Source organism: Cygnus atratus, chromosome 1, assembly GCF_013377495.2.
Source record: "Cygnus atratus isolate AKBS03 ecotype Queensland, Australia chromosome 1, CAtr_DNAZoo_HiC_assembly, whole genome shotgun sequence".
In the NCBI taxonomy this organism is placed as follows: domain Eukaryota; kingdom Metazoa; phylum Chordata; class Aves; order Anseriformes; family Anatidae; genus Cygnus; species Cygnus atratus.
Genome location: NC_066362.1, coordinates 55,852,127 through 55,874,453, shown reverse-complemented (window position 1 = coordinate 55,874,453; position 22,327 = coordinate 55,852,127). Strand labels below are relative to the sequence as shown.

Below are 22,327 nucleotides of genomic sequence, written 5' to 3'. Positions count from 1 at the left end.
ATGATGCGCTGAGGCTCAAAGGGAGGTGCTCCACTGCAGCCATCTATATTTAGGTGTCTTTTCCTCTGCGCACGTTTGCGTTGCAGCCTTTGCAGCAACACAAATACTGCACTGCCTGGAAGCAGATGGGCAAGCATGTGTTTTCAGCAAGCTGTGCCGCTCCCGTCCAATGCCAATATACCTCATCCCTGCCCTTGTGTAACTCCTGCTGGCAGGCAGGATGCCGCATCCTTCTGCTGGTGGAAGAGGGAACCAAGTGGAGCAGCTTTGCTGCAAGATGTCACATGAACAACTTACTCCCTCACTTTTCGTAGGGCTGATTTCTCATCGTGTAACAGAGCTCTAAAGGGCTCTTAATTAAGTTAATGAAAAAGGCAAGAAAGGATGTCCTGCATCTCCAGCCATTGCTGGTTCTTGCTCTATCCATCTCCTTGATACGGTTATACTGATTCAGCAACGACATTCTGGCTCCTGATGGTTCTGGTCATCCTTCAACCACCTCTTTTGTACAGGGAGATGTACAAGACTGAGTCATAACTGGTCTTCTACAACCTGGCTCCTTTCCTAGAGCACACAGACAGACACACGAATGCGGAATGGCTGGGGAGCCAGCACTGCAGCTAAGGACCTCCTCCCTCAGCGGAAAGGTATTTCTGGATAAAGTTTCAGTACCTGATACACACAGTGAACAGCTGATGCCCGTGCTAGGAATGAGAAACAGCACAAGGAAGAAAATCTCACTTACCACAGCGCCAACTCCGTAGCTAGCGGCAGGGGCAAGGGCATGGTAAGGATCTGCTGTGTACACCCTGCCATAACTGAAGAGAGGGAGAAAACATGAAAAAAAAAGTCACTTTGGAGGGGCAGAGAAACAGCCTTCTGACCACAGGTGATGGAAGAAGCAACATGCCCTTCTACACACATGTATGCATACATGCACACACATGCACACAGCCCCTCTCCGCAGAGACCCTATGGGCATGCTGCCATGCACCGTATGAGATGGGCGAGGGACCGGCCTGTGAGGAGGAACGTGGCAGAAGCCATGAGCTCAACCTGTAGGAAAGAGGTCAGCACCTTGACGAGACAGTTAGTGCATCCCTTACCTCGAGTGATGCAATTTGGGAGGAGAGTGGCTGCTGGTGCTAGTGCTACTGGCACGGTAGCAGCTGCTAAATGGAAAGCAGCAAGGGGTTCTCCAGAATGAGGAGGGAGTCTGAACTTTAAAGCTCTGACATGCGCTAAGATTAAAACACAGCCTTACTGCACACGAGATAAAAAGTCTTAAGGCAAGCACTCTGATGATGATAACCCTTTGCATTTACACAGAAAAGCATGTTAAAGCGCCCGAGAGTACTGTACGAGCTGAACCATTCTTACTTTATGGATGGGGAGAGAAATGCACCCAGCGATGGAACAACCTGCTCAGAGTCACAGAGCAAGGAGCCAGCAATGCAAACCAGATCTCTCAACTCTGAGGCCATAAGCACACTGCCTCCTTTGCCCAGAGAACCACCAGGATAAGGAAGAGGCCAGGATTTGTGCCAGCCCACACACACCGGAGGGCAATACTGCCCCAGGAGCAGAGAGACAAGTCGTGCACTCGAATCTTTCATGTTGGGTTGTGCATGCAAGTGTGCACGTGCGAGTGCAAGTAAGACAAAGAAACGGGGAAAGTAGAAGTACTGTAATGGATCAATGCTCCTCGAATCTCCAAGCACAGCAAGCTAGCCCCTGGGGATGCCTCCCCCTTTACATACCCATCGCTGTAAGCTGCTGCAGCGGCTGCAGCGGCCGTGGCTGCTGTTGCAGTAGCAGGCTGTGCATATCTGTAGGCTGCGTATCCACCCTGCAGGAGAGAAGAGAACTGACTTTACAGATACCTGTCCACCCACGCAGAGCCAAAAAAAAAAAAAAAGAAAAAAAAAAGAAAGAAAAAAAGGAATCACACACATCACAAAGAGAGGAAGTGTTTCAAACTGCATCAGCTCCCATGTCTTATCTAGCACAAGCATTGCCCATTAACTCCTACCTTCTTTTGCTCAGAAGGACTAGGGAGACTCTTCCATTTCCCAGTTTAGCAGAAGGAATAAACTGAAGTGAGCCTGAGAATGGTGATATCCCTGTAGGAAACTAAATTTGGCACAGAGGAACGGAAAATCAGAAGAGAGCTGAAATACTGTATGCAATGTAATTTCTATGTCCCCTTCCTTTTACGCTGGGGAAATCAGAGGTGGGCACTTTCTGTGAAGCATGTATTTTAGAAAGGGCATCATTCAGAGGAGCTCCTGTTTTTTTTTTTCTCCTTTGTCTCTTTTCTAAGCCTGGGAGACCCCAAAGGCTAGAATTTCTTTTGGTTCAGATGCATAAAAGCATCAATAGCCAGAGAAGCCAAAAAGCAATCAGTAAAAGAAGGTCAGAGAAGTCAATCTCTGGTGGTCTAAAGGGCTGCCAACAAGCAAATTGACACAGATACCAACCAGAGCATTCTCCTCTCCCTCAGAGTAAGAAAGAAACAGGTTGGGGGAAATTACGTCTGAACAGACAGTACTGCTGCTGCATTTACACCTATGTTACACATCTGTAGTAAAGATCTTTAAAATGCTTACAGTGGTAAGAGATAGATCCTAAATATGTAGTTACAGCTGAGCTGGCAAAACATAAATCCTGGCCCAGAGGAAGACTTGCAAGTGTCCTACCAACAGCTCTCAGGGCAGAGGAAGCCCGGACTCAGCCCCACTGCTCCACGCACCTCGCAGTAACGAGGGACGGACGCCTGCCACCTCTCAGACCAGAGGCTAAGGCTGTGTGGCAGTCACGAAAGAGCTCTGAAGCCCAGGTTAGATCTTTTCTGACTGTATGCTTCTGAACACGTTTCTGTAAACTCTATGGGGGAGCAATGGTAAATGAACCGTGGCTTTGATTTGCCAGAAACACAATGAGCCATAAATAACATCAGAAAACTCCAGATTGCTTCTGGCTTTTTTTTTTTTTCCTTTTAAGTGACATTTCAGAGTTGGAAGGACCAGAAGGCAGACTTATGCTATTTACCTCCAGAATCAGCTCAAAATATCTCTAACACTTTTTCCCCTATAAATCTTATGGCTGTATGTAACTAAGAGTACAAGATCAGCTCTACCGCAGGACACACTCTGTCTTTGCTCAGCAGTGCTGTTTTGGTCTAGACATCCTTTAAAATAGAAGTCATGATTTTAACTTCATTTTGGTTGCCCTTGTGGAACTGCCCCCACGATGGCTTGCGTGCTACCCCAAACATTCCTGGGGATGGTCTCTTACTCTGGAGGAGAGAGACTTGCAGACCCTTTAATCTTCTAGTTAATAGAAGAGAGTCATGCAAATAATCACCTGTGAAACATCACCACGCTGCTTGAAAGAAACGTTGTCATGGTTTTGTCCCTCTTACCTAGTGGTTTCAATCCCTGCACTTCAGATTGATGGTCTGGGGAGGTTTGGCTTCTTTCTGGCATGCTATCGTTGCGCCACCACTACCTCCACCTCCAGAACATGACAGAGACAAGGGGAAGGGGCAATCCAAATGAAACCTTTACCAACCTCACCAAATTAGGAGCTTGTGGCATTTCCTTAAGCTTGTGACCTTCCTGAACTCTTGGCATGGTCTGCCACTTGGGCATGGCGTGGAAGACATTTCCACTTGGCACTGTCCTTCGGCAGGGCAGGCTGCTGCAGCCCACCCCGATTCCCACCCTCCCTCCCACCTACCAGCCACATTTCACATCCAAAGCCGTTTCAAATGTGACTGGCACATGCTCTACACATGGCAGCAAGATGCAGTTTGAAACCAGAAAAGGGTTATCATGTAATTCTCTTTTAACTCACATCTCTTGTAAAGGAAAACAAAACCAAACCGAAACAACAAAAAAAAAAAAAGAAAAAAAGAAAAGAAGGGTTGGAATCAGGTGTGGGAAGGGGGGGAGGGATGGCGTAACATTTATTAATCAAAATTAAAAACTAAGCATGCTGACATCTGGAGCTAGAACAACCAGCAAAGTCACCACGTTCAGACTCATATTGGCTAGTTCTATCCATCCCAGCATTCTCTTGGGACAGCAGTTCGCCCTAGGCTCTACCACAAGCTCAGTGAAGTACACAGCCTCAAGTACTAGAGCGTGCAGCCACAACAACCTGCTATTACGGAAACAGTCAGTCACCACTGGAGTTAACATTCCAACCTCGACGACTCCCCGCAGCCTCCCGCCCTCGCCCCCCGGAATGGCTCCCACCCTAGCCCTGTCCCACACCACGATGTTAATAATTATAACAAGCAATAACCCATCTGTTATATCAGAGAAGGGAACAGAGACTCCACTGAGAGATTTAGAGCGGGATGTTAACATTTCTTCAGTCGACTGCACAACAAACAAAAAAACAAAACAAAACAAAACAAAAAAAAACAGGAGAAATAATTCATTGGAGAAATGAAGTTAAGAAATAGCTGACATGTGTATTGCTTTTTAACCATGCACTGATGCAAAATTGAAGCTACTGTTAATTTTAAAAAATGTCACAGGATACAGGTACACACTCCCGGGCAGGACTGCTCAGCTCAAAGCGGTCTGCAAAGTTTACTCGTGTGTACTTCAAATAAAACCAAAAATGGGGATTATAATGGCCATGGTACATTCCTGTCATAGGAGCAATGAGTGTGGACAGCTGGGGGATTTCTGACACAGCAATGTGTTTAGCATGACCAGCAGGCCCACCGAAACAGGGTGAAGGCAAGAGGAGGAAAGTTGCAGCTAGTACTCCTTCTGATTTCACAAACGCTTTTGCCAAGCTCTGGGAGCAGTACAGAACGAAGGAGATGCTGTGCAGGTCACCTCACCCAGCTGACGCTCCTGTTCTCCTTAACCTGGGACCCACATGGACTTCCTTCAATGCATCTAAAGCCCTACTCAGCTTGTCCAATGCACCAGGTGTTTTCTCCTGCCCTTCCTGCTCACACAAAACTGTAACTTGTATGCAAAGCTCGTCCGTAACCTCAGCTACAAGATCCTACCATCCCTAGTGATTTCTGATGCCACTCTCTTCGGGTACTCTCATAAGTATAAACTGTATCAGAGTAGAGCATCTTCACCAAACATGAGCAATTGTGTTTCCCAATAAAAGAAGAAATCATTTTTAAAAGGCCCTTGGCTAGCTGCACCACACTCCTCCAGACTGCAACAGAAGACACCATCGAGTGGCATTGTGCATGAAACCCAGGACAGCTACGCAACCTTCCCACTCCATCTATTTAAGTGAAGCCATCCCACAGGGACAGGTTTACCCGTCTAGGCTCAGTCTAAAATCTTTAGCCTTGTCTCAAAGGAGATGGATGCGTCTGAGCTTCTTGTGAAGACGTTAGCTCAGAGACATTTCTGTCAATGGGACAGTTTAAAAACAGCCTTGACTACGGAACAGGCTTATGCATTTTTACTGGGCCAGTCAACAACCAAAAGGACTGTCTAAATCAAGACTGGCTCTTTCTGGTACAGTCTTTTGGATTGTATGGGGAACACGTGAGAGAGGTGAACATAATTCTAAATGCTGCTTATCTTAACTCAAGTTCTCTTTCTCTTGTTAACCTGCCAGTGTTGCTGGGGCTGTGCTGAACCCCTTTTCCCATGAGAACGTGTAGAGAGCCTGAGCCTATAGAACTCAATTGGCAAACAACCGGATTTGCTCAGGTGTTCACAGAGCCCAAATTTCAAATGACTCTTCTGTGATATTATCATCCTTGGCTCATCAGTGAAGCAAGAAAACATTTTTTTAATCCCTTCTATAACATTAGATGATAGCATTCTCAATATTGTGTTATTTCAGGGCGTATGAAACAAACCTGGGAAAACAAGATATAGGAAGCTGCAATCCCAATTTAGAGCAGCATTCCAATTACTGAACGTGTTAATGGAAATAAATGAGCATGTAAAGGCTATACAGTTCAGCACAAAACAAGTCCCATCTTCTCTTCCACTCTTTGGGTCCATATTAGCTGACAATGCAATGGGAACATGAGGAAATCCAAACCTACAGCTTACTATGTCAGTGTATCCTATGATCATAAGCCTTCCTTTTCTTCTTTCCTTGCTGCCTTAGGCAGGTGCACAAAGCGTGTTGCTGGCACTCTTTACTCGATGCCACGAGCATCCCCATACCCTCAGAGAAATGTGCAACTCATGGTACCAGTTGGACACATTTGACCACCTGCCAGTTTAGACGGAGAGCCCAGTTTGGGGATCTTTAATTTGTCGTAACTTGAGTGTGTCTTCTCCACCCCCAAAGTGCCCTAGAGCAGAAGTTAAGAAGCAGAAAGGGCCAGAACCGTTTCCAGTATTTTTGTATTAGAAGGGTGGCATACGTGCACCAGGAATGAGCATGAATGAATTAAAAGAGGTGACAGGACAACAGCGTCCATTGCAGCAGGTGCTTCTACATGGTAATGGGACAAGCATGACCTTGTTAACCCTTCCGTTGAATTTACACACATATAGTTTTCGAATGAAATGCCACTCGGTGTGAAATCTGGACGCACGCCGCCCTGCTACGGCGGGGGCTTGGATCACACGGGAGTCTGCGCTGCCCTAAAAAAGCCTCTGTTCCCATCTCTAATGTGGTGCTGGAATGGTTAGTATAATTCAGTTTTTTCCACTGCAATCCACAATCTGATTGGTTGGCAGGTCACACTGGCACTCCTACCTGAGGTATTTTAGCGCTAATGATTGGTTCCTGTAAGACTATTCTATAACAGAACACAGGAAGAGCAGTTCAAAAAAACACAGCTGTGGAAAGAAACAATCATACAAACAGCCCGCGGCGGGGCTCACCAGCCTTTTCTTTCCGGTGGATGCAAGCACGCTTTTCACAGGCAGGAGTGGTCTTCACACAGGTGGGGTGGTTTGCGTTTGTTTTGGTTTTTTGGTTGTTTTTTTCTCGCCCGCCCCCCCCAGATTGACCCCATTGTAGAGGAATGATAACCTTTCTTAGGATCCGAAATGAAGCCCTCTGCAGCCTGGGGCTGGTTGTTTTATGGATTCAGGTGTCCTGCCAGAGTGGGATGCATCCAAAAAGAGATGGAATGCCTTCTTCAGAGAAGGCACGGCTAGCAGGATGGTTGCCCCAGGAAAGAAAAAAGGAGTGAGGAAGAGGAGAAGGAGGAAAACGAGAAATCGGTGCGTAGTACTTATGCAGAAAAAGCAGCCCAAACTTGGGACATTTCCCCTTCGTCTTGCCTACTGCTAGCTACTCCTTCCTAGCTCAGGGTCCTTTCCGCCCTGCCTTGACTCAGAAGCCCTAGGGGAACCTCAGTTTAATTTTCCCCCTAATCCGGCCAGGAAGGGCTAAACCTAACAGAAGACCCCTCTGCCTTCCCTTCCACACGTCCAACCAGACAGACGTAAGCACTCCAGGGATCAGCACTGCACATCAGTGGGGCACGGGGATGCTGCACTCATTCCACGTGTACCAATTAGCAAATTGCTTGGAAGGGTAACTTCACATCAAGATTACAATTTTTGTTTTTCTGAGCTCTGTTGGAGGGCAGTGACAAAACAGGAAAACACAGCACCATCTCCCTGGATGAGCACCCTGTTCTGCCGTACTGCTTTCTCACAGCGAGAACTAGGCCACTGAAAGCAAAGTTGCCAGAAGTTCACCAAGCGGTCCTAAGCTGACTTGGAGGTTTGGTCCTGCGTTACGTGACGCTACCACACTGCAGCACCAAGTTTTATGGTGGATTATGGGGCTTCTTCATTGCTGAAGTCTCTGTCCTTAAAACATGCTAGATAAGCATCTCCTCCCCATCAGCAATGGAAGCTCTGAAGGAGCTTTCTGAAAAGGAACAGGGAGTAACCCCAGCCAGTTTTCCATTTCAACATGACAACCTCTTATACACCATACTCCGAGGGAAGAGGCACTAAGGAGAAGGTATTGCTCGTTTGCTTGCCTGCTGTAGAAAATTCAGTGGGCTGTTGAGCTAGTGTTCTAGCAGTGAGATGAGAAAACCCAGAACTCTTGTGTAGTCCTTGACACCATTTAATAAAGGAACACTTGATTATGCAGATCAAATTTTGAGGGATGTGCAGACACTAACATACGTAAGAATGAAGAAATACACCCAAGATCTCTATGCTTAAAGAGTATGTTTCTGACTGCTGTAAACTACGTTGGGCAAAGTGCCTTTATAAGACCTGACCCTCCATATAAGCCAAGAAAATCCCAAAGCTAATTCCATCCATTATCTTCAGTCTAACCCCTCAGGGTCCTCTTCATAAATGTCAGTAGTAGCAACTTCAAAGGAGCAGGGACGTGAAATCCATGCTGACAACCATGCCACTACCAATACAAAGCATCCCCAGCTCCAGAGAGCTATTACCTATAACTTTGGGAGCTTTGCCAGAGCCAGACAAGGCCACAGGTTGTGATGGCAGTAGTGGACCTGAATATTTTGGCTATGAAGGGCACGCTCCTATCACAGCTGCTCTGCAACAGCTCTCCATTGGAGAGGAAACTGCTTTTCTTACTGGCCAGAGTCCCTTGATCCACGACAGCCACAACTCAGCTGCATATACAGATGCCCTGGAGATCTGCAATACCAACTGGCTGGGTAGGACAAAGGCAATGACAGACAACGTCTCCTGGGGTATCAGAGCTAATTCCCAAACAGGAGGAGGCTGCTGACTTCTCTAACCGAACACCTCCATGTATTTGTACTTTACAATTCCCTGAAGAGGTAAAGAGAATCTAGCCTATTTAGGTACCATTTTGACTAGCAAAATGAGATGTCAGTTTTCACTCTAGCATCTCGGTCTCCATTTTTAATCAGTCCCAGTGTCTTCCCAAAGGGATAATCTCCACGTCCCAGTGGCACATGAACATTTTTAAACATACAGCTTGCACTGTTTAGTGTGGGCTGCACAAATCAAACCTGAAAGGGCCCCAAGAGGGGAGAGAAAGGGGAGGGTGGAGGGGGAGAAGGAAAGGGAAGGTCTGAGGCTAAACCAGTCCTGTTATTTTTATATCCGAATTATGTAAACGAGAGAAGTGTTGAGAGAAATTTTAATTCGCTAATCATCTCTCAGGTTGATTAGTAGCAGTGTGCATGTGGGGGAGAGGACACCCAGTAAACTGACCCTGGCAATGATCAGGAAACCCAAAGGCTTAGGTCTTGCACCCAGGGGCAAGCGCAGTGACAGAGAAGCATGCTTGCATTCCTAAATATATAAATATATATATCCACAAGGAAGAAGAAAATTAAAGTAAATGATATTTAAAAAAAAAAAAACAAACCAAACCAAACCAAACAAACAAACCAAAAAAAAAAAAAAAGGCTGGCTTGTCAGGGGTTGGGGATGAGAAGGCTCCGGTGTGTGTACTTACATAGAGGTCAGCACCGTAAAATCCGTCCTGGTAAACCACACTGCAGAAAATCCACACAAAAACAAAAAAACAAAAAACAAAAAACAAAAGAACAGAAAACACATTCCGGTTATTGAGGACGGCAGCATGCACATGCGTTTTACACAGGCAGGTGATGTATGAATCCACAACCTGGGCTTTTGGCAGGAGCAAATCAGCAAGAGAATGTGTGCGCACGCACGCTAGACGGCTCCAAGTCATCTTCCATGGCATGCAAAGGGGAAGGGGCGGGCAGAAGGGGAGACAGTATGCGAAGGAGAGAGGGAGGGGAACAACCATGTTGTACAATAAAAATAGACTCAAAAAGATCTGATGTCCTGAAGAAGAGAAACAAGGGTTTAGAAACCTCCACTCTGTTTTTTTGTTTTGTTTTGTTTTTTTCTCCTGGAATTAAGTTACCCCCTATACACATGGAGACATTGGCTTCATGAAGTGGGCTTGGAAATCGAGAAGCCCCTCAGAAGGCATCCCACAGGGGCCGGAATCACCTATATCAGAAGCACGTTTCAGAGAGTTGTGTACAATGATTTATTTGAGCTCCACGGGGCTGCTTGACTTTGTTTCTGACATCCATACATCACCTGCTTTTACCCTGCACATTAGACATGCGATAAGATTTGGCTGATCACACAAGCATGCAAAGTATTATTATTCAGCATCTTAAAGAACCGATGCAACACCTCAGGAAAACAAGTCAATCAATTCTGATCAAAGTAAACACAGAGAAATGTAATTGAAAAGAAAAAACCAAAAATACCCACAATGCATTGCTTTCACAAGCAGAGATAATGAGCTAAAAAGGTTAGGTGACTGGTCCAAGGTCCGAGAATTGGAAGGTGCAGTGGGAGTCCCTGGTAGTAACGACATATTCCAGAGCAGAGAGGAGCAACTGGGAGGGTTTCCATGGGATGGTGCCTTTTCTGTTTTAAGCCATTTGTTTTTCTTTCTCTCAGAACTTCAAGCAGAAAAATCGATAAACCAGAGCCTGGGGTTCCCAGAGAGCCACCCTTACCAGAGCATTTGCTGGCGTAGGACTACGCAGCTTGCTTTGGGGATAGGGGTTGGGGAAGGATGAGGAAGGAAGACAGGGTATGCCCCCCACCCGTGTGCGTTCAAGCGTGTCCTTCATACTGAGGAATTTCCTCTTGCTTTGTCCTCTGAACAGCTCCGCACAAACTCACTCAAGGCTTTAAAAAGCGTTAGCCCCACCATCTGCAATATTTGTGGATCTAATGTGCATGACTTACCAGTAGCATTAAGGAAAAAGAAGGCATGGAGTGCTAGCTTCTCTTTTAATTATTATTTTTTACTCATCAGATGGAATGTGAAATGCTGCCAAGAGCCTGCCACCCTCAGACACCCACCTATTGTAAGGCACGCACACACAAAAAAAGCCCAGCATATCTTGCCAAATTCTGCATGCTATTACTAAAAAGAATAAAACTTAAAAAAAAAAAAAATCTGTTGCAGAGTTAGCTACTGCTTGAATAATTTAGTCTCGCTGTCTTCCCCAGGAAAAGTACACTCCATTCCCAATGGACAGAGTTACTGTTGTCTCCAAGAGCGCTGGGAGCAGATATGAAGATAGAGACCCTTGTTAGAGGAAGAGGGGAGCCACTTCAGCAGGGAGAAGCAGGCCATAAGATCATGTTTGTTGAAGCTAAATTTTTACAACCACATAACAAAGAATTTGGCTCCTGGGGCAGTGACTTACATTGCTGGGTTCTCTATCTAGGATCTGGAGTGTTTTAGCAGTGATACTCCACCTGCTCCTGCAGGAAAGGCAAATGCATGACAGAGGAAGTGACTTGGTTTATGAACAGGTTAGCAGTTTTAACAGTTATTCCAAACACAACCAGTTGGATTAATAAAAGCATTACCACGTTGGATCAGGCCACTGTTCGTGTAACTTAGAATCCTGTCAGCAAGAGATGCTAGCATCAGCTCTCCAGAGAAAACTGCAAGGAACACTAGTAACATGTCAGAGTAAGACTTCCTAAGTTCAAGCAACCAAGCACACGTGCATCCTGTCTCTCCTTCAGTTAGGACCTAACTGATACCGACCGCCACCACTGAAATTTAGCAAGGTTTATTTACATGCTAAAACATCCACATCTGTGATTCTTAACGTTGGCAAAAACTTTGCTTGAGAACCACAGAGGCCATTCTGGTTATGTAGACTGACCAGAGGCGTAAAGCAGCCCCATCAAATCTCAGTGGCATCTGTGAAAAGCCCAACAGATGAGCTAAAATATATCCACGAGAACCAGGCATATGCTGATTTTGTAAAGCAGCCATCATATCATTAATCTAGCTGTACCAACAGTTGACTGTGTTGTAAAAGGAACCAAAACCAACCAACCAAAGAAAAAAAAAAAAACACAAAGATCACTACTGCCTTATGTCTAGTCTGACTTTTATCTGCTTCTTTGAGTCAGAGAATCTTCTACGTATTTACACTCCTAGACTAAATTACACTTTACTATAACAGGCCTGCTCTTCATAGATGTACCTAATGAACATGAACAAGCCAACGCCTAACCTATGGCTTGAGAAATAAAATTGATTGAGTTGGAAGAATTTTACAGTAGGCATGTTTGGTTTGGTTCTTTTTTTCAGGCTTTGATTTAATTCTTACAGCGTTCGGTCTGAAGTGCAATTTGTCAGCTTTCGTTTAGAAAGCATGGCCACTGCAAATCAGGGCAATATTCCAGCACTGGCTTTAGTCACGCTATAGACTAAAGGTTATAAAGCCTCCATACTAGTATTGAATGCTGCCTCAGTTATACACTGAAGGTTGCATTTTGTGTTCTGAGGTCAGGCTTGGGTGACTATCTAAATGGCCTGAGCAATTGCTTTCTACCGTATGAATAACCTACCCTGGATAAACATCCATGTCTGTACATAACTGTACGTACCTTTCACATATGTATTAGTAAATCTTAGCTTTAGATCCTGAAAAAAAAGTGTGTATTAAGAATGATACCATCTCTTGCACCTTCCTCTGGAGCATCTAGCACTACAGATGCTGTCAAATATTACACTAACCTGAACAGCCCTCAGGTCTGATCCAGCATGGCAATTCCAACAAGCTTTTATTATTCTACATTCTATATTTTTTTTGGAATTCTGCTAAGCTCACACATTCAGTGATACTGTTACATTTTAAAACGTATTAAAGTATTAAAATATATTTTAAAAGTTTTGTGAAAATCAGTTCCCTCTACCAGGTTTGAGTTAACCTGCAGCTTACTTTACTGTCTTCTTCCACGAGACTCTAAACCTCGCTCATTCATGTGCTGCTGACTGATCTTACGGTGTCAGCTTCCCACTGGCCAGGAAGAAAGCAACTGATGCAGGATAAGGTGTCAGGAATGTGTGACTGCCCTGACTCGGCAGAGGTCAGCAGTGCCCACACAGAGCTGTGGCTGTCCTACAGGTTACTGCGACATAGAACTGAATAGCACAACTTACATCATTCCATAAGGAATCAAATGCCATCTACAAAATAGCACGTAGAGACTCAGACTATGATGACAATAAACACCAGAATTAGTTAACTGCATACCAGTGTTTGGGATGAGGGGCAGCTCTGGGCCATTTCTGAAGGCAATGTGTTTACTGCTGTCCCGCAAATATTTACTGGATAGCACACTGCCCATGAAGACATGAAATCAGTCAGCAGCGTCAGACAAACCCAACATAATGTAAGTAAATAGAGTCACAAGACAGTATTTGGAAGGGACAATCATTGGATCCTGGCCCATATTCCAAACAGAAATAAACCCTTTACAGGGGACTCAGGCTGGTTTTAAATCAAAGACAGGGCTTGAGTCCCTCCTGGTGCAGCCTGGTGACAGCCTCTCCCAGGAATGATCTAGCTGTTATGCCCCCAGTGAAGCATGCGACCCCCCTCCCCGGTGCTAGTGCTGCGTGTCCTCCTAGACGGCAGCACTTAGCTCAGCTTTGCTTCTCTGTTTCACTGTGGAGCATTTCCCAGTCAAACAGGGCTGGGTCATTTTTAGAGCAACAGACAGACAAGCTGCAGGTCAGAGGCTATGGTTAGAGGATGTACAATATGAACTAAGAGCAGCGGCAAAGAGAGGTGGATCTACGAGTCCAGAAGAACTGCTCCATTCAGAAGGCCTGTGTGTTCAGACAGGAGGTTTCATTTTAAGTCTCTGGGTGAATTAAATACAAACATTGCCAGATTTGTCTGAGAGCAAAGCTAGACAGATACGTGACCACTGCAGCTTGCTTCCTTCAGCTCCACTTCAGATATCAAATGGGACTCTAACAAGAAAGGGCTGCAGAAGCTCTCCCCACTTCATCTGCTACAGAAGGCACTGCAAGCTTATCCGGCATACATCAGGCCAGATCCTTACATCATGTGTGGCTTCCTCCTCTCTTTTTAACAAAAGATTTATCATTTATTTTCTTCCCTTTTGGGGCTAGTCTAAGACGGGGGAAATAAAAGGGTCAGTCCATCTTTCTGTGTTGGAGGATTCGTCCCTACTCCTATTCGTTCTGAGAAACTTGCCTGGAAAATATGGCAAACAAAATTCCAACAGGCAATATGAATAAACCAACAAAATCAGAAACAAAAAAGGATGGGATTTGCCGATTTATCTGTCATTCCATCACACTTAAACAAACAAACAAAAAACCCCAAACAAGACCCACATACAAACCTGGTTCCCTGTACTCTGAAGAGCAGAATACTCTTCTGTAACAGAATCTATTCCATTGCATTACTAGTGAAAGGTCAGAGGGCAGAGAAGTGTTCTGAGGCCACGCATTCACCATCGCTTCATACAACAGTTAGAAGAATGCTGCACTTTCATTCTCCCTGTATCCCAAACGCTCCCAACTTCAAATTAATGGACTTGATTAATCTTTGTTTTAAACCTTTTTAAACTGTCTCCAACAAAGAAAGCAAATCCATTGTGGGTAACTGGCTCTTCTGTATCCTACTGTCAGATGGTGAGGCATGAAGGTAATGGATAATATTCCTCATTCGTGGGTAAGAAAACCACAAGGGAGCGCAGAGAGTACAAACTTTTCAGAAATCTTCGACCTCTCTTTGCATCCTTCTCAGCAGCACTACAATGCATTGGGTCAATCGATGACAAATACCAGGCAGACAAATTGAGAAATATGAGAAGGAGTACATCAGCACTTTAGGCTGCTGCAAGAACTGAAAATTGTTTCAGGAAAAATTTAGATTTGCCCCCATTGGATGCCATTGTGTGCAGAACGCTCTTGCACTTGCAATATCCTGCCTCTCACCATCCGGACAATTTTAGTTACGTTTTTGTTAGCCAATCAGCTATTTGACACGGTTGTGCAGAGCACTCCGCTCTTGTGACCAGTGCTTACCCTGGGTAGGCAGGGATGGCTGTGGGAGGTACTGCCCGGACTGCCCCATAAACCGTCCTTCCTCGGCCCCTCAGGTGGGCTCCCCGAAACGCGGCTGCTGTGGTGGCTGCAGTTGGATAGGGGAAGCCTGGAACTGTAAAGACAGACAAGGTGGAGGGTGAAAAGGATCCGAGCTCCTGCCCAGGGAACAACCGCCTGCTTCAAACAAAGTGACACAATAGCTCCACAGCGGTGGGACGTTTTGCATCAATCCTGCAGAGGGGCATGCTTCTATCCCAGCAAGCATCGGATACATACGTCCTGCTACACCATGGCCTTCAGGGGAAGAGGGGTTGCAGAGAGGTTTGGCATGCAAGAGGTTAATGCTTTGGCATGCCTTGCCCACCACAAACAGGGTACAAATCCCCCCCTTCTGACACCGCCATGCAGTCTGGTTAGAGTCCGAGAAGCGCAGAGAGTTACTATCAATACAGCAGGCGGCTCTTCCAAAACTGCAGAGGCTCTTTAAAATAATTTGTCAAGAGGCCCTTAAAGTCAATCAACTTACATCAGTCTCTTCCCTCCTTTCCCCTCCCACTCTTTGCCACCCAATCCTCTGTATGTTCATTTTAAAGCCTGAAAGACAAGATAGCCCATATAACAGCAGCAGAAACTTCCCATAAAGTGCCAGCTTTCTGGGAGCCCCTCTTCACTTAAAAAGCGTGACCAGGACCCGGCCCCACGCCTAGCGGGGCCTGCTTTACTATGCTTTGCGCTGGCATTAACTGGCTCATGATGAAACGATGTAAAGCCCTAGAGGCATCTGCAAATACTGTAAAGAGCAGATGCCCAGAAGGGAGCGAGTCGCCAGGCACGAACCCAACCCAGCGCGCGTCCAGGTGCATGCCACCGGGGGCCCTGCAGACTCGTGGTTTAACAGCGTGTATAATATGTACTTTGTAGGGATTTGTCCGTTTGGTTTCTTTCATTTCAAAGGGGCCGGGGTTGTGGGGGGAGGGGGGCGGGGGGTGAAATCAAGGGAATGGCCTATTCCTCGCACACACCCTCCCCTTGTTCTGCAGCCTCCTTATCGCTCAGAGACCCATTCACCGGCACAGAAACACACTGCAGATGAACAAGTTACGGCCACTGCACGGTAGACTTGGGCTAGAGGTAAACTCCTTCCCAGCGAGACCCATCCTTTCAAGTATATATTATACAGACTGGAGAGAAGGGAAACAGGTCATAGTTAACTCAAGCACAGCAACAATACAGGGGCCAATGGGGGCTACTTACTGATTAAAGGAATGTAAGTGTTAATACCCCCCCTTCCTGACAGGGGCACTGCGGCGTCATTGCCCAGCGAGACATCTGCTTGAAAGCTGGACGCTAATTTAATTTTAGAAAGAATAAAAAAAAAAAAAAAAAAAAAAAAAAGAACGTAAAAAGGTTATAAAGAAACAGCAAATTGAGAACATAAACAAACACCACTGCAGTTAAATGGCAGAAGTGGAAGTGTCTACTTAAGCTCTACCTGCATATAACTCAGGGCCGTACACCGCTCCAACCACAGGACTCAACTTCCAACCTGCAACAACAAAGACTGCAGTGAATGCCAAAATCTACACCAAGAGAAGGAGCAGGCAGCATGGGAACGGGGAACAGTCTCTTGCATGCGCCCCAGCAGCTTCACATGCAGCAGCAGCTCTTTCCCAATTTCAGCTTCACCTCAATCCCCCTTGGTGTAGATGGAGGCCAACTGCCTTTTTCTAATGTCAAGTTCTAGGTACGGGTCGCTGTACTGCAGGGAACAGCCAAACGTCAGCTGATCCTCAGCAGGGCATGCACGCCGTTGAGGGAATGCCAACTACCTTATATGCATGTTTGCCACGAGCACCGTGCGACCCTGAATTCTCGGCGTGACCCTTGCTGTCAGCTCCTCCACGCATTCAGGGGAACGCCGTGGATCTAAAACCTCTCTAAAAGCCAGCGGCCCAGCCTCTCATCCCAGGGAGGTCAATTTACACCCTTAAATCCTCAAATCACCATTCTGTCACGTTTGCTAGAGATCTAAAAAGCGCCGGTGATTGAGATTTCCTCGCTAACTGAATTACACAACTATATCGCACAGAAGCAATTCACTCTATTCGTTTCACATTTGTTCCTCTCCGTGTTATTTTAGTGTTTCCTGCCTTCTTTATGCTTCTTTTCAGATGAAAGCCTTCCCAGAGAACTGGTTTTAATATCGTCTGGATAATTGGCAAGAACTGAAAATCATCAACACAAAAAATACAAGAGAGAACCCTTCAGGTTATTGCTGGCCTGCCACTGTAGAAGGGGTCTGAGGAGAAATATGTTCCCCAGTCAGATCTAGAGACCTGTCATCTCCCCCACCTTTCTCTCTGGGGAGAGAAGATGGATGTAAAGCTAACAACTTGATCTGGGCTGGCCTCCACAGAGCATGGAAAGGGATGGAGAGACCTTATCTGTTCAGCTAGCCATCACACAGGCATTTCTACTGAAATAAATCCATACCCTTCCTCTCTGTCTTGATTAAGGAGTCCTGACACACTCGCTGCACCTTTACCACCCCTACCCAGCCCAGAAACCACAAGAAAAACTTTGTGGGCTGCAGCCCATCAGCACCACCCCTTCACCTGCTGGCAGAGCATCACCGAGAGATGCAACATGCTCCTCCGCAAGACTGGGCATGCTGCCCTGTACTGCCACCTTGCCGGCAAAATACTGATGCAGTGGTGGCAATGACAGGACTGGGATCGGCCCCTGAATTTAACAGCTCTTGTACCACTGCTTATCAGTGTGCCTTAAGCCTGGCCTAATACCGAGCGCCCTTACATAGTTTTAAAGCAGACACTGCTGGCTGCTAAAGCAAAATACTCCTGCCTGTTATCACGTATCACAAGTCATTTGTTGATACCATTAGCCATACACGTTTTCTGTCCCTGTTTTCAAGACAATGTAATATAGCCGTGTTGCCTTTTACTGCAAAATTTCCTAACTCCGCTCAAACACTAAAACTCAGAATCCCAGTCTTTCTGCCTGTCCCTGCTTCCCCAGTTCTGTGACCAAAAAACGATGACATGATTTGCCAAGAGCCTCACGTGCCAGCAAATAAAATTTGAATCTTCTGACTTCTGAGTCTTACGCGGAATCAGAACAGATTCTTGCACTAGCAACTACCTATGCTTAGTTTTCTGCATTCCTGAAGCTGTTCAGGAACATTTTCAGGCCAAGAAGAATTTTTCCTGCCTGGTTCAGAACAAAGACTCAAATTCAGAATGTGTATCAAAGCAGCATTCAGTTCTGTCAGGAGAAGAATGATTTTTTTATGCTATATGTGTCTATGCCATAAAATTACTGCACAGACAGAAGAACCTAGATATCCCAATGAAACAGGATTCTTCATTAACCAAACAACTTGGTCTTTCTCTATTCAGGTTCACTGGAAAATGGCTGAATACCAGACACAGCCTGTAACAACAAGTGAACACATAAACAGTCCAATGCCTCTGCTTTCACAGCTGCTTGGGGACAATCGTACTTTTACTGCTAGAACCTAAACTGAGATATATCCAGCTCCTTGGATTATACTCCATTTGTATTTAGGTATTTAGGTGATGGCCATCCTTCTGCAGACCAGCGCAGCATCACCTTGAAGCGGTGGCAGGTGACACATCAGACCTTGGGCTCATTTTCTAGTTTGGCCACACTGGGCACGTCACTACTCCTCTCTGCCCCAACTTCTCCACCTGAAAAATGGTGTTCCTCCATAAACTTTTAGAGTTATACTGAAGCATAATGGCATAGATTAGGGCTTGGGAGTTGTTTTTTGATTTTGGTGGGGGCTTTTTGTTTTGTTTTTTCCTCCCCTGAGGAGGTCCTGATGAAATACTATGACATTCCCTTCACCAGGAAGCTTTCGTCCTCCTTCTAACCTTTCAGCACAACACTAGTAACAAACAGTCTCTCTTACCATTTGCGTATGGTGTGACCATCTTCTTGTTGGTCATCACTCGCGCTGTGGCATTGTTAACCTAAAAGCAAGAAAGGGGAAGGGGAGGAGAGGGAAGGAAGCAAAGGACATTAGGGAAAATGATGGAAAACTCTCAGCTGTCTCACACACACACACACACACACACTATACTTCTCTGAGCAAAAAAAATTAAATAACTAATTTTACAAAAATGCAGTTATTTAAATTACTTTTAACAATTGCCATTTAATTTTAAACATTACAGCTAAACATGGCATTTAAAAATTATGCATTAAACAAAAGGCCAACAAGAGTAACGTGCAGATTCTCAGACACCCTGCCACCCCTTGGCGCGTGTGGTTTTTCCCAGCTCACCGACCTCAAGGGCAAAACCTTGGTGATTCTGTCCAGGCTCTGTTTGAGTGGCAGCGACCACATCTGCAGCCCAGGACAGGGAAATTGAAGCAGGTGCTGCACAAGCTGACCTGTTCCTCAAGCTCACCACTGGACTGGGGCTCACAGGTCGCAGGCAGGTTGGCGGCTTAGACAGGAAACCTGGAGTCCATCAGCTTTAGATTTGAACTGCCAAGGTTTGAGGAGGTTTTAGGAATGCCACCAAGTGTTTGGACAGTCCTTGTTCACCAATTTCTTCCCCATCACTCTCAAATCTTTTTCAAATTATTTTATCCCCCCCCCCCGAGACACAAATCTCTCGGAGCGAAGAGAAGAAATGCATAATGGAAGAGCCGAGTCTGTTGTTGTTGTTGTTTTATGGTGCCCTCCACCCTCTTTACAGAGCTCTGCATCGTTCCAAGCGGTTTGATTGCTCAAGCAAGTGGGGTGTTACCACAGAGATGGTGCTGATAAAGAAAAGATGGACCAGTTTGGAAGCCAAGTTACTGCAGCCCCGTGTCAGACAGCCTCAAAGTTCTTGCAAGGAGGGTGAAGTTTTATCCAACATCAACAATTTATCAAAGCACATGCCAAATGGGAACCCAGGCTAGGGTTAAGACGAAAAAAATAATAATTACTATAAAAATAAAAGCTGCTCTAGGCCCTTGAGACTTACGGAAAGGTGAGCATACACGGGGTGGGGAATCTGGAACTACATTTACTCTTGCTTCAGCCCCAAAACAATAGAAACATTACACATTTAAAAAAGAAAGAATGGGAAACAACAATGATGAGACTGAGAGCATGCAGTTAAACACACACAGATAAAAGAAAGAAAAAAAAAACACAATTGATTCAGGGGGTGGGGAGGGAGGAGGGAGGAGATAGGGTCTCACAGACAATCATTAAGATGGAGCGAGTGCCTGAAATCAGCTGCTACAGCAAAGTGCAACACAAGCACTTAAAGGAAAAATTGCCAGAACCGATCAGAAACCACCAGTCAGCAAAGAGACCAACAGCTGCATTTAACCGAGTAAAGAAATAAACCGGGGAGGGGAGGGAGAGAGAAAGAAAGAACGGAAAGGAGCGGTAACAGCTACAAACAGGTCTCAGAAAGAGAGAGCGGCAGAAAGAAGGGGCAGGAGAGAGAGAAGAGGAAATGGGTGCATTAATAAAAACCAGCCAAACTGGAGTTCAGTAACTCTGAGTAAGATGTGCAAGGGGAAATCACCATGAAGTCAGTAATCAAACAGCTCAGACTGCTACAAAACGATATGTACATCCAAAGTCCAGGCGGCATTACTCAACAGCATTGAAAATAAAAGGGGGAGAGGGAGGAAGGAGGCGGGTGGGGACAACAAGTCAAATCACATTTTGTAGTGTTAATGTGAGATGGCAGATGGATTTTTTCTTTCTTATTTAATTTCGTTCTTTTTTTTTTTGTAATTTTAAGAAAAATTAAAAAAGAAAAAATAAAAAAAAGCTTCTTCTCTAGCGCTTTCGTTTCACTTACCGCCAACTCGTACCATCGCCAGCATTGTGTATAGTTACCATGGAAAGAGTGAGTCAAGTGGAGGGCCCTAAACCCTAAACCATCGAAAAGGGAAATAAAAAAAACAAAACAAAAAAAAAAAGCAAAATATGCAGACATCTTACTCAAAACGGCGGCTTTTTTTTTTTTTTCGTAATTTTCATACTCGTTCAATATTTGCACTTTTTTTTTTTGTTCGTTTGTTTCAAGAGAGAGGGGAGAGAGGGAAGGGCCAGTTAGCCTTCACCACAGTGGAACACCAAACTGGCCAGCGCCAGGCGTGCCCCGTGGCCAACGCCACCCCTTTAGGATCAAAGCGAGAGCTAGAAACGTTTAAGGACTGGCTCCCACCGTGACCGGAGCGGGGTGCGCAGCGCAGCCCACCCCGCGCCTCCTGCCCCGCCACCCTCCCCGCCCGCCGCAGGCATCGTCTCACACTTGCGTGGAGGAGAACTGGCCTCGGAGGAAAGAGAGGAGACTGGCTGGCCCCCTGCTTTCTGTGCGGACACAGAGTTAGAAGTCGGACAGTACTCTTTCGGTTAGTGTCGTTCAGGCCTGATAACAGGAGATCGGAGCCTCGCAAACTGAAGCAAAGGAAAAAATCAAGACAGCAGAAGGGCAAAAATTTGGAGTGGGTGGGAAAAAAAAAAAAAAAACAAAACAAAAACAACTCAATAAAAGGAAACGGAAAAGAAAAAAATACCCAAAACAACAATAAAAATATTTCGTAAGGGGGGTAAACTTTTATACATTTCAGTGCGGGGAGGTGAAGGACACAGACACAAACACACACGCACACACGAGACTGGGATCCAAATGTGAAATAAGTGAGGCAAGACACAAAAAGAAATCAAAAGAATAAATATAAAGAAGAAATTGAATTACTGAAGACATGCACCTCGATTTTACGGCCCTCTACCACGGTGCCGTGTAATTTCTCCCTGGCCCTGTCTGCATCAGCACTATTCTCGAAAGTTACGAACCCGAATCCCTGCATGCAGCGGGAGAAGGGGGGAAAACATGCACATCGTTATATATTGAAATACTGATCTCTAGGTAAATAGAGAAAAAATATCACAGTATGAAATCGACATCAGCACAACTCAGCAATAACCTCCTAGAGTCACATTGTTGGTTCATGCATGTTTCGTAAATGAAGGAAATTAAAATTCAATAAAATAAAGGAACTGTAATCATAATAAGAATAATAAGAGTAATTAAAAAAAGAAAACATAAAAGCAATTGAGGCCAGACCAAAAAAGAAGTACAAAGTTACTCGAGACAATTTTTTTAAAAGTTTTTTTTTCTTTCTTTTTTTTTTTTTTCTTTTTCAAGCTGGTTCGACCCACGCGGGGCTCCTGCCCTCTCTCTCCCTGACCACGAAGACGCACGCGGTGCCGCCCCCACCGCCCCCCCAAACACGGTACAGGACATCGGCACTGAGCAGCACTTCGTCCTCTTGAGCAACCGCTGCGAGAGAGAGCAGCGAGCTGAGTTCAGGCCTGGCACCAGGAATTCTGCGAAGCTTTGGGCAAATCAAAGACTGAACCTTGCTTTTCCCACCTGTAAAACGGAGACAATAATAATTACCTACCTTGGAGAACGGCTGAGAGGAA

At 45.5% G+C, this 22,327-nt stretch overlaps 1 protein-coding gene across 8 annotated transcripts in view; it reads right to left on the bottom strand.

Annotated features, from left to right (window-relative positions):
• Positions 1-22,327, bottom strand: part of RBFOX2 (RNA binding fox-1 homolog 2) — a 168,090-nt gene that overhangs the window by 6,339 nt on the left and 139,424 nt on the right. For 7 of the 8 annotated variants that reach the window (XR_007708433.1, XM_035551921.2, XM_035551923.2 and 4 more), the window contains 8 exons: positions 21,610-21,702; positions 18,788-18,848; positions 16,328-16,381; positions 16,090-16,182; positions 14,815-14,947; positions 9,397-9,436; positions 1,761-1,849; positions 746-818 (listed from right to left, as the gene is read on the bottom strand). Coding sequence is in view for 7 of the 8 variants with exons in the window: in XM_035551921.2 (XP_035407814.1) it covers positions 746-818; positions 1,761-1,849; positions 9,397-9,436; positions 14,815-14,947; positions 16,090-16,182; positions 16,328-16,381; positions 18,788-18,848; positions 21,610-21,702 (636 nt within the window). In the remaining variant the exon portion in view is untranslated. The remainder of the gene's footprint in view (positions 1-745; positions 819-1,760; positions 1,850-9,396; positions 9,437-14,814; positions 14,948-16,089; positions 16,183-16,327; positions 16,382-18,787; positions 18,849-21,609; positions 21,703-22,327) is intronic. The other variant, XM_035551922.2, reaches the window with a different exon arrangement.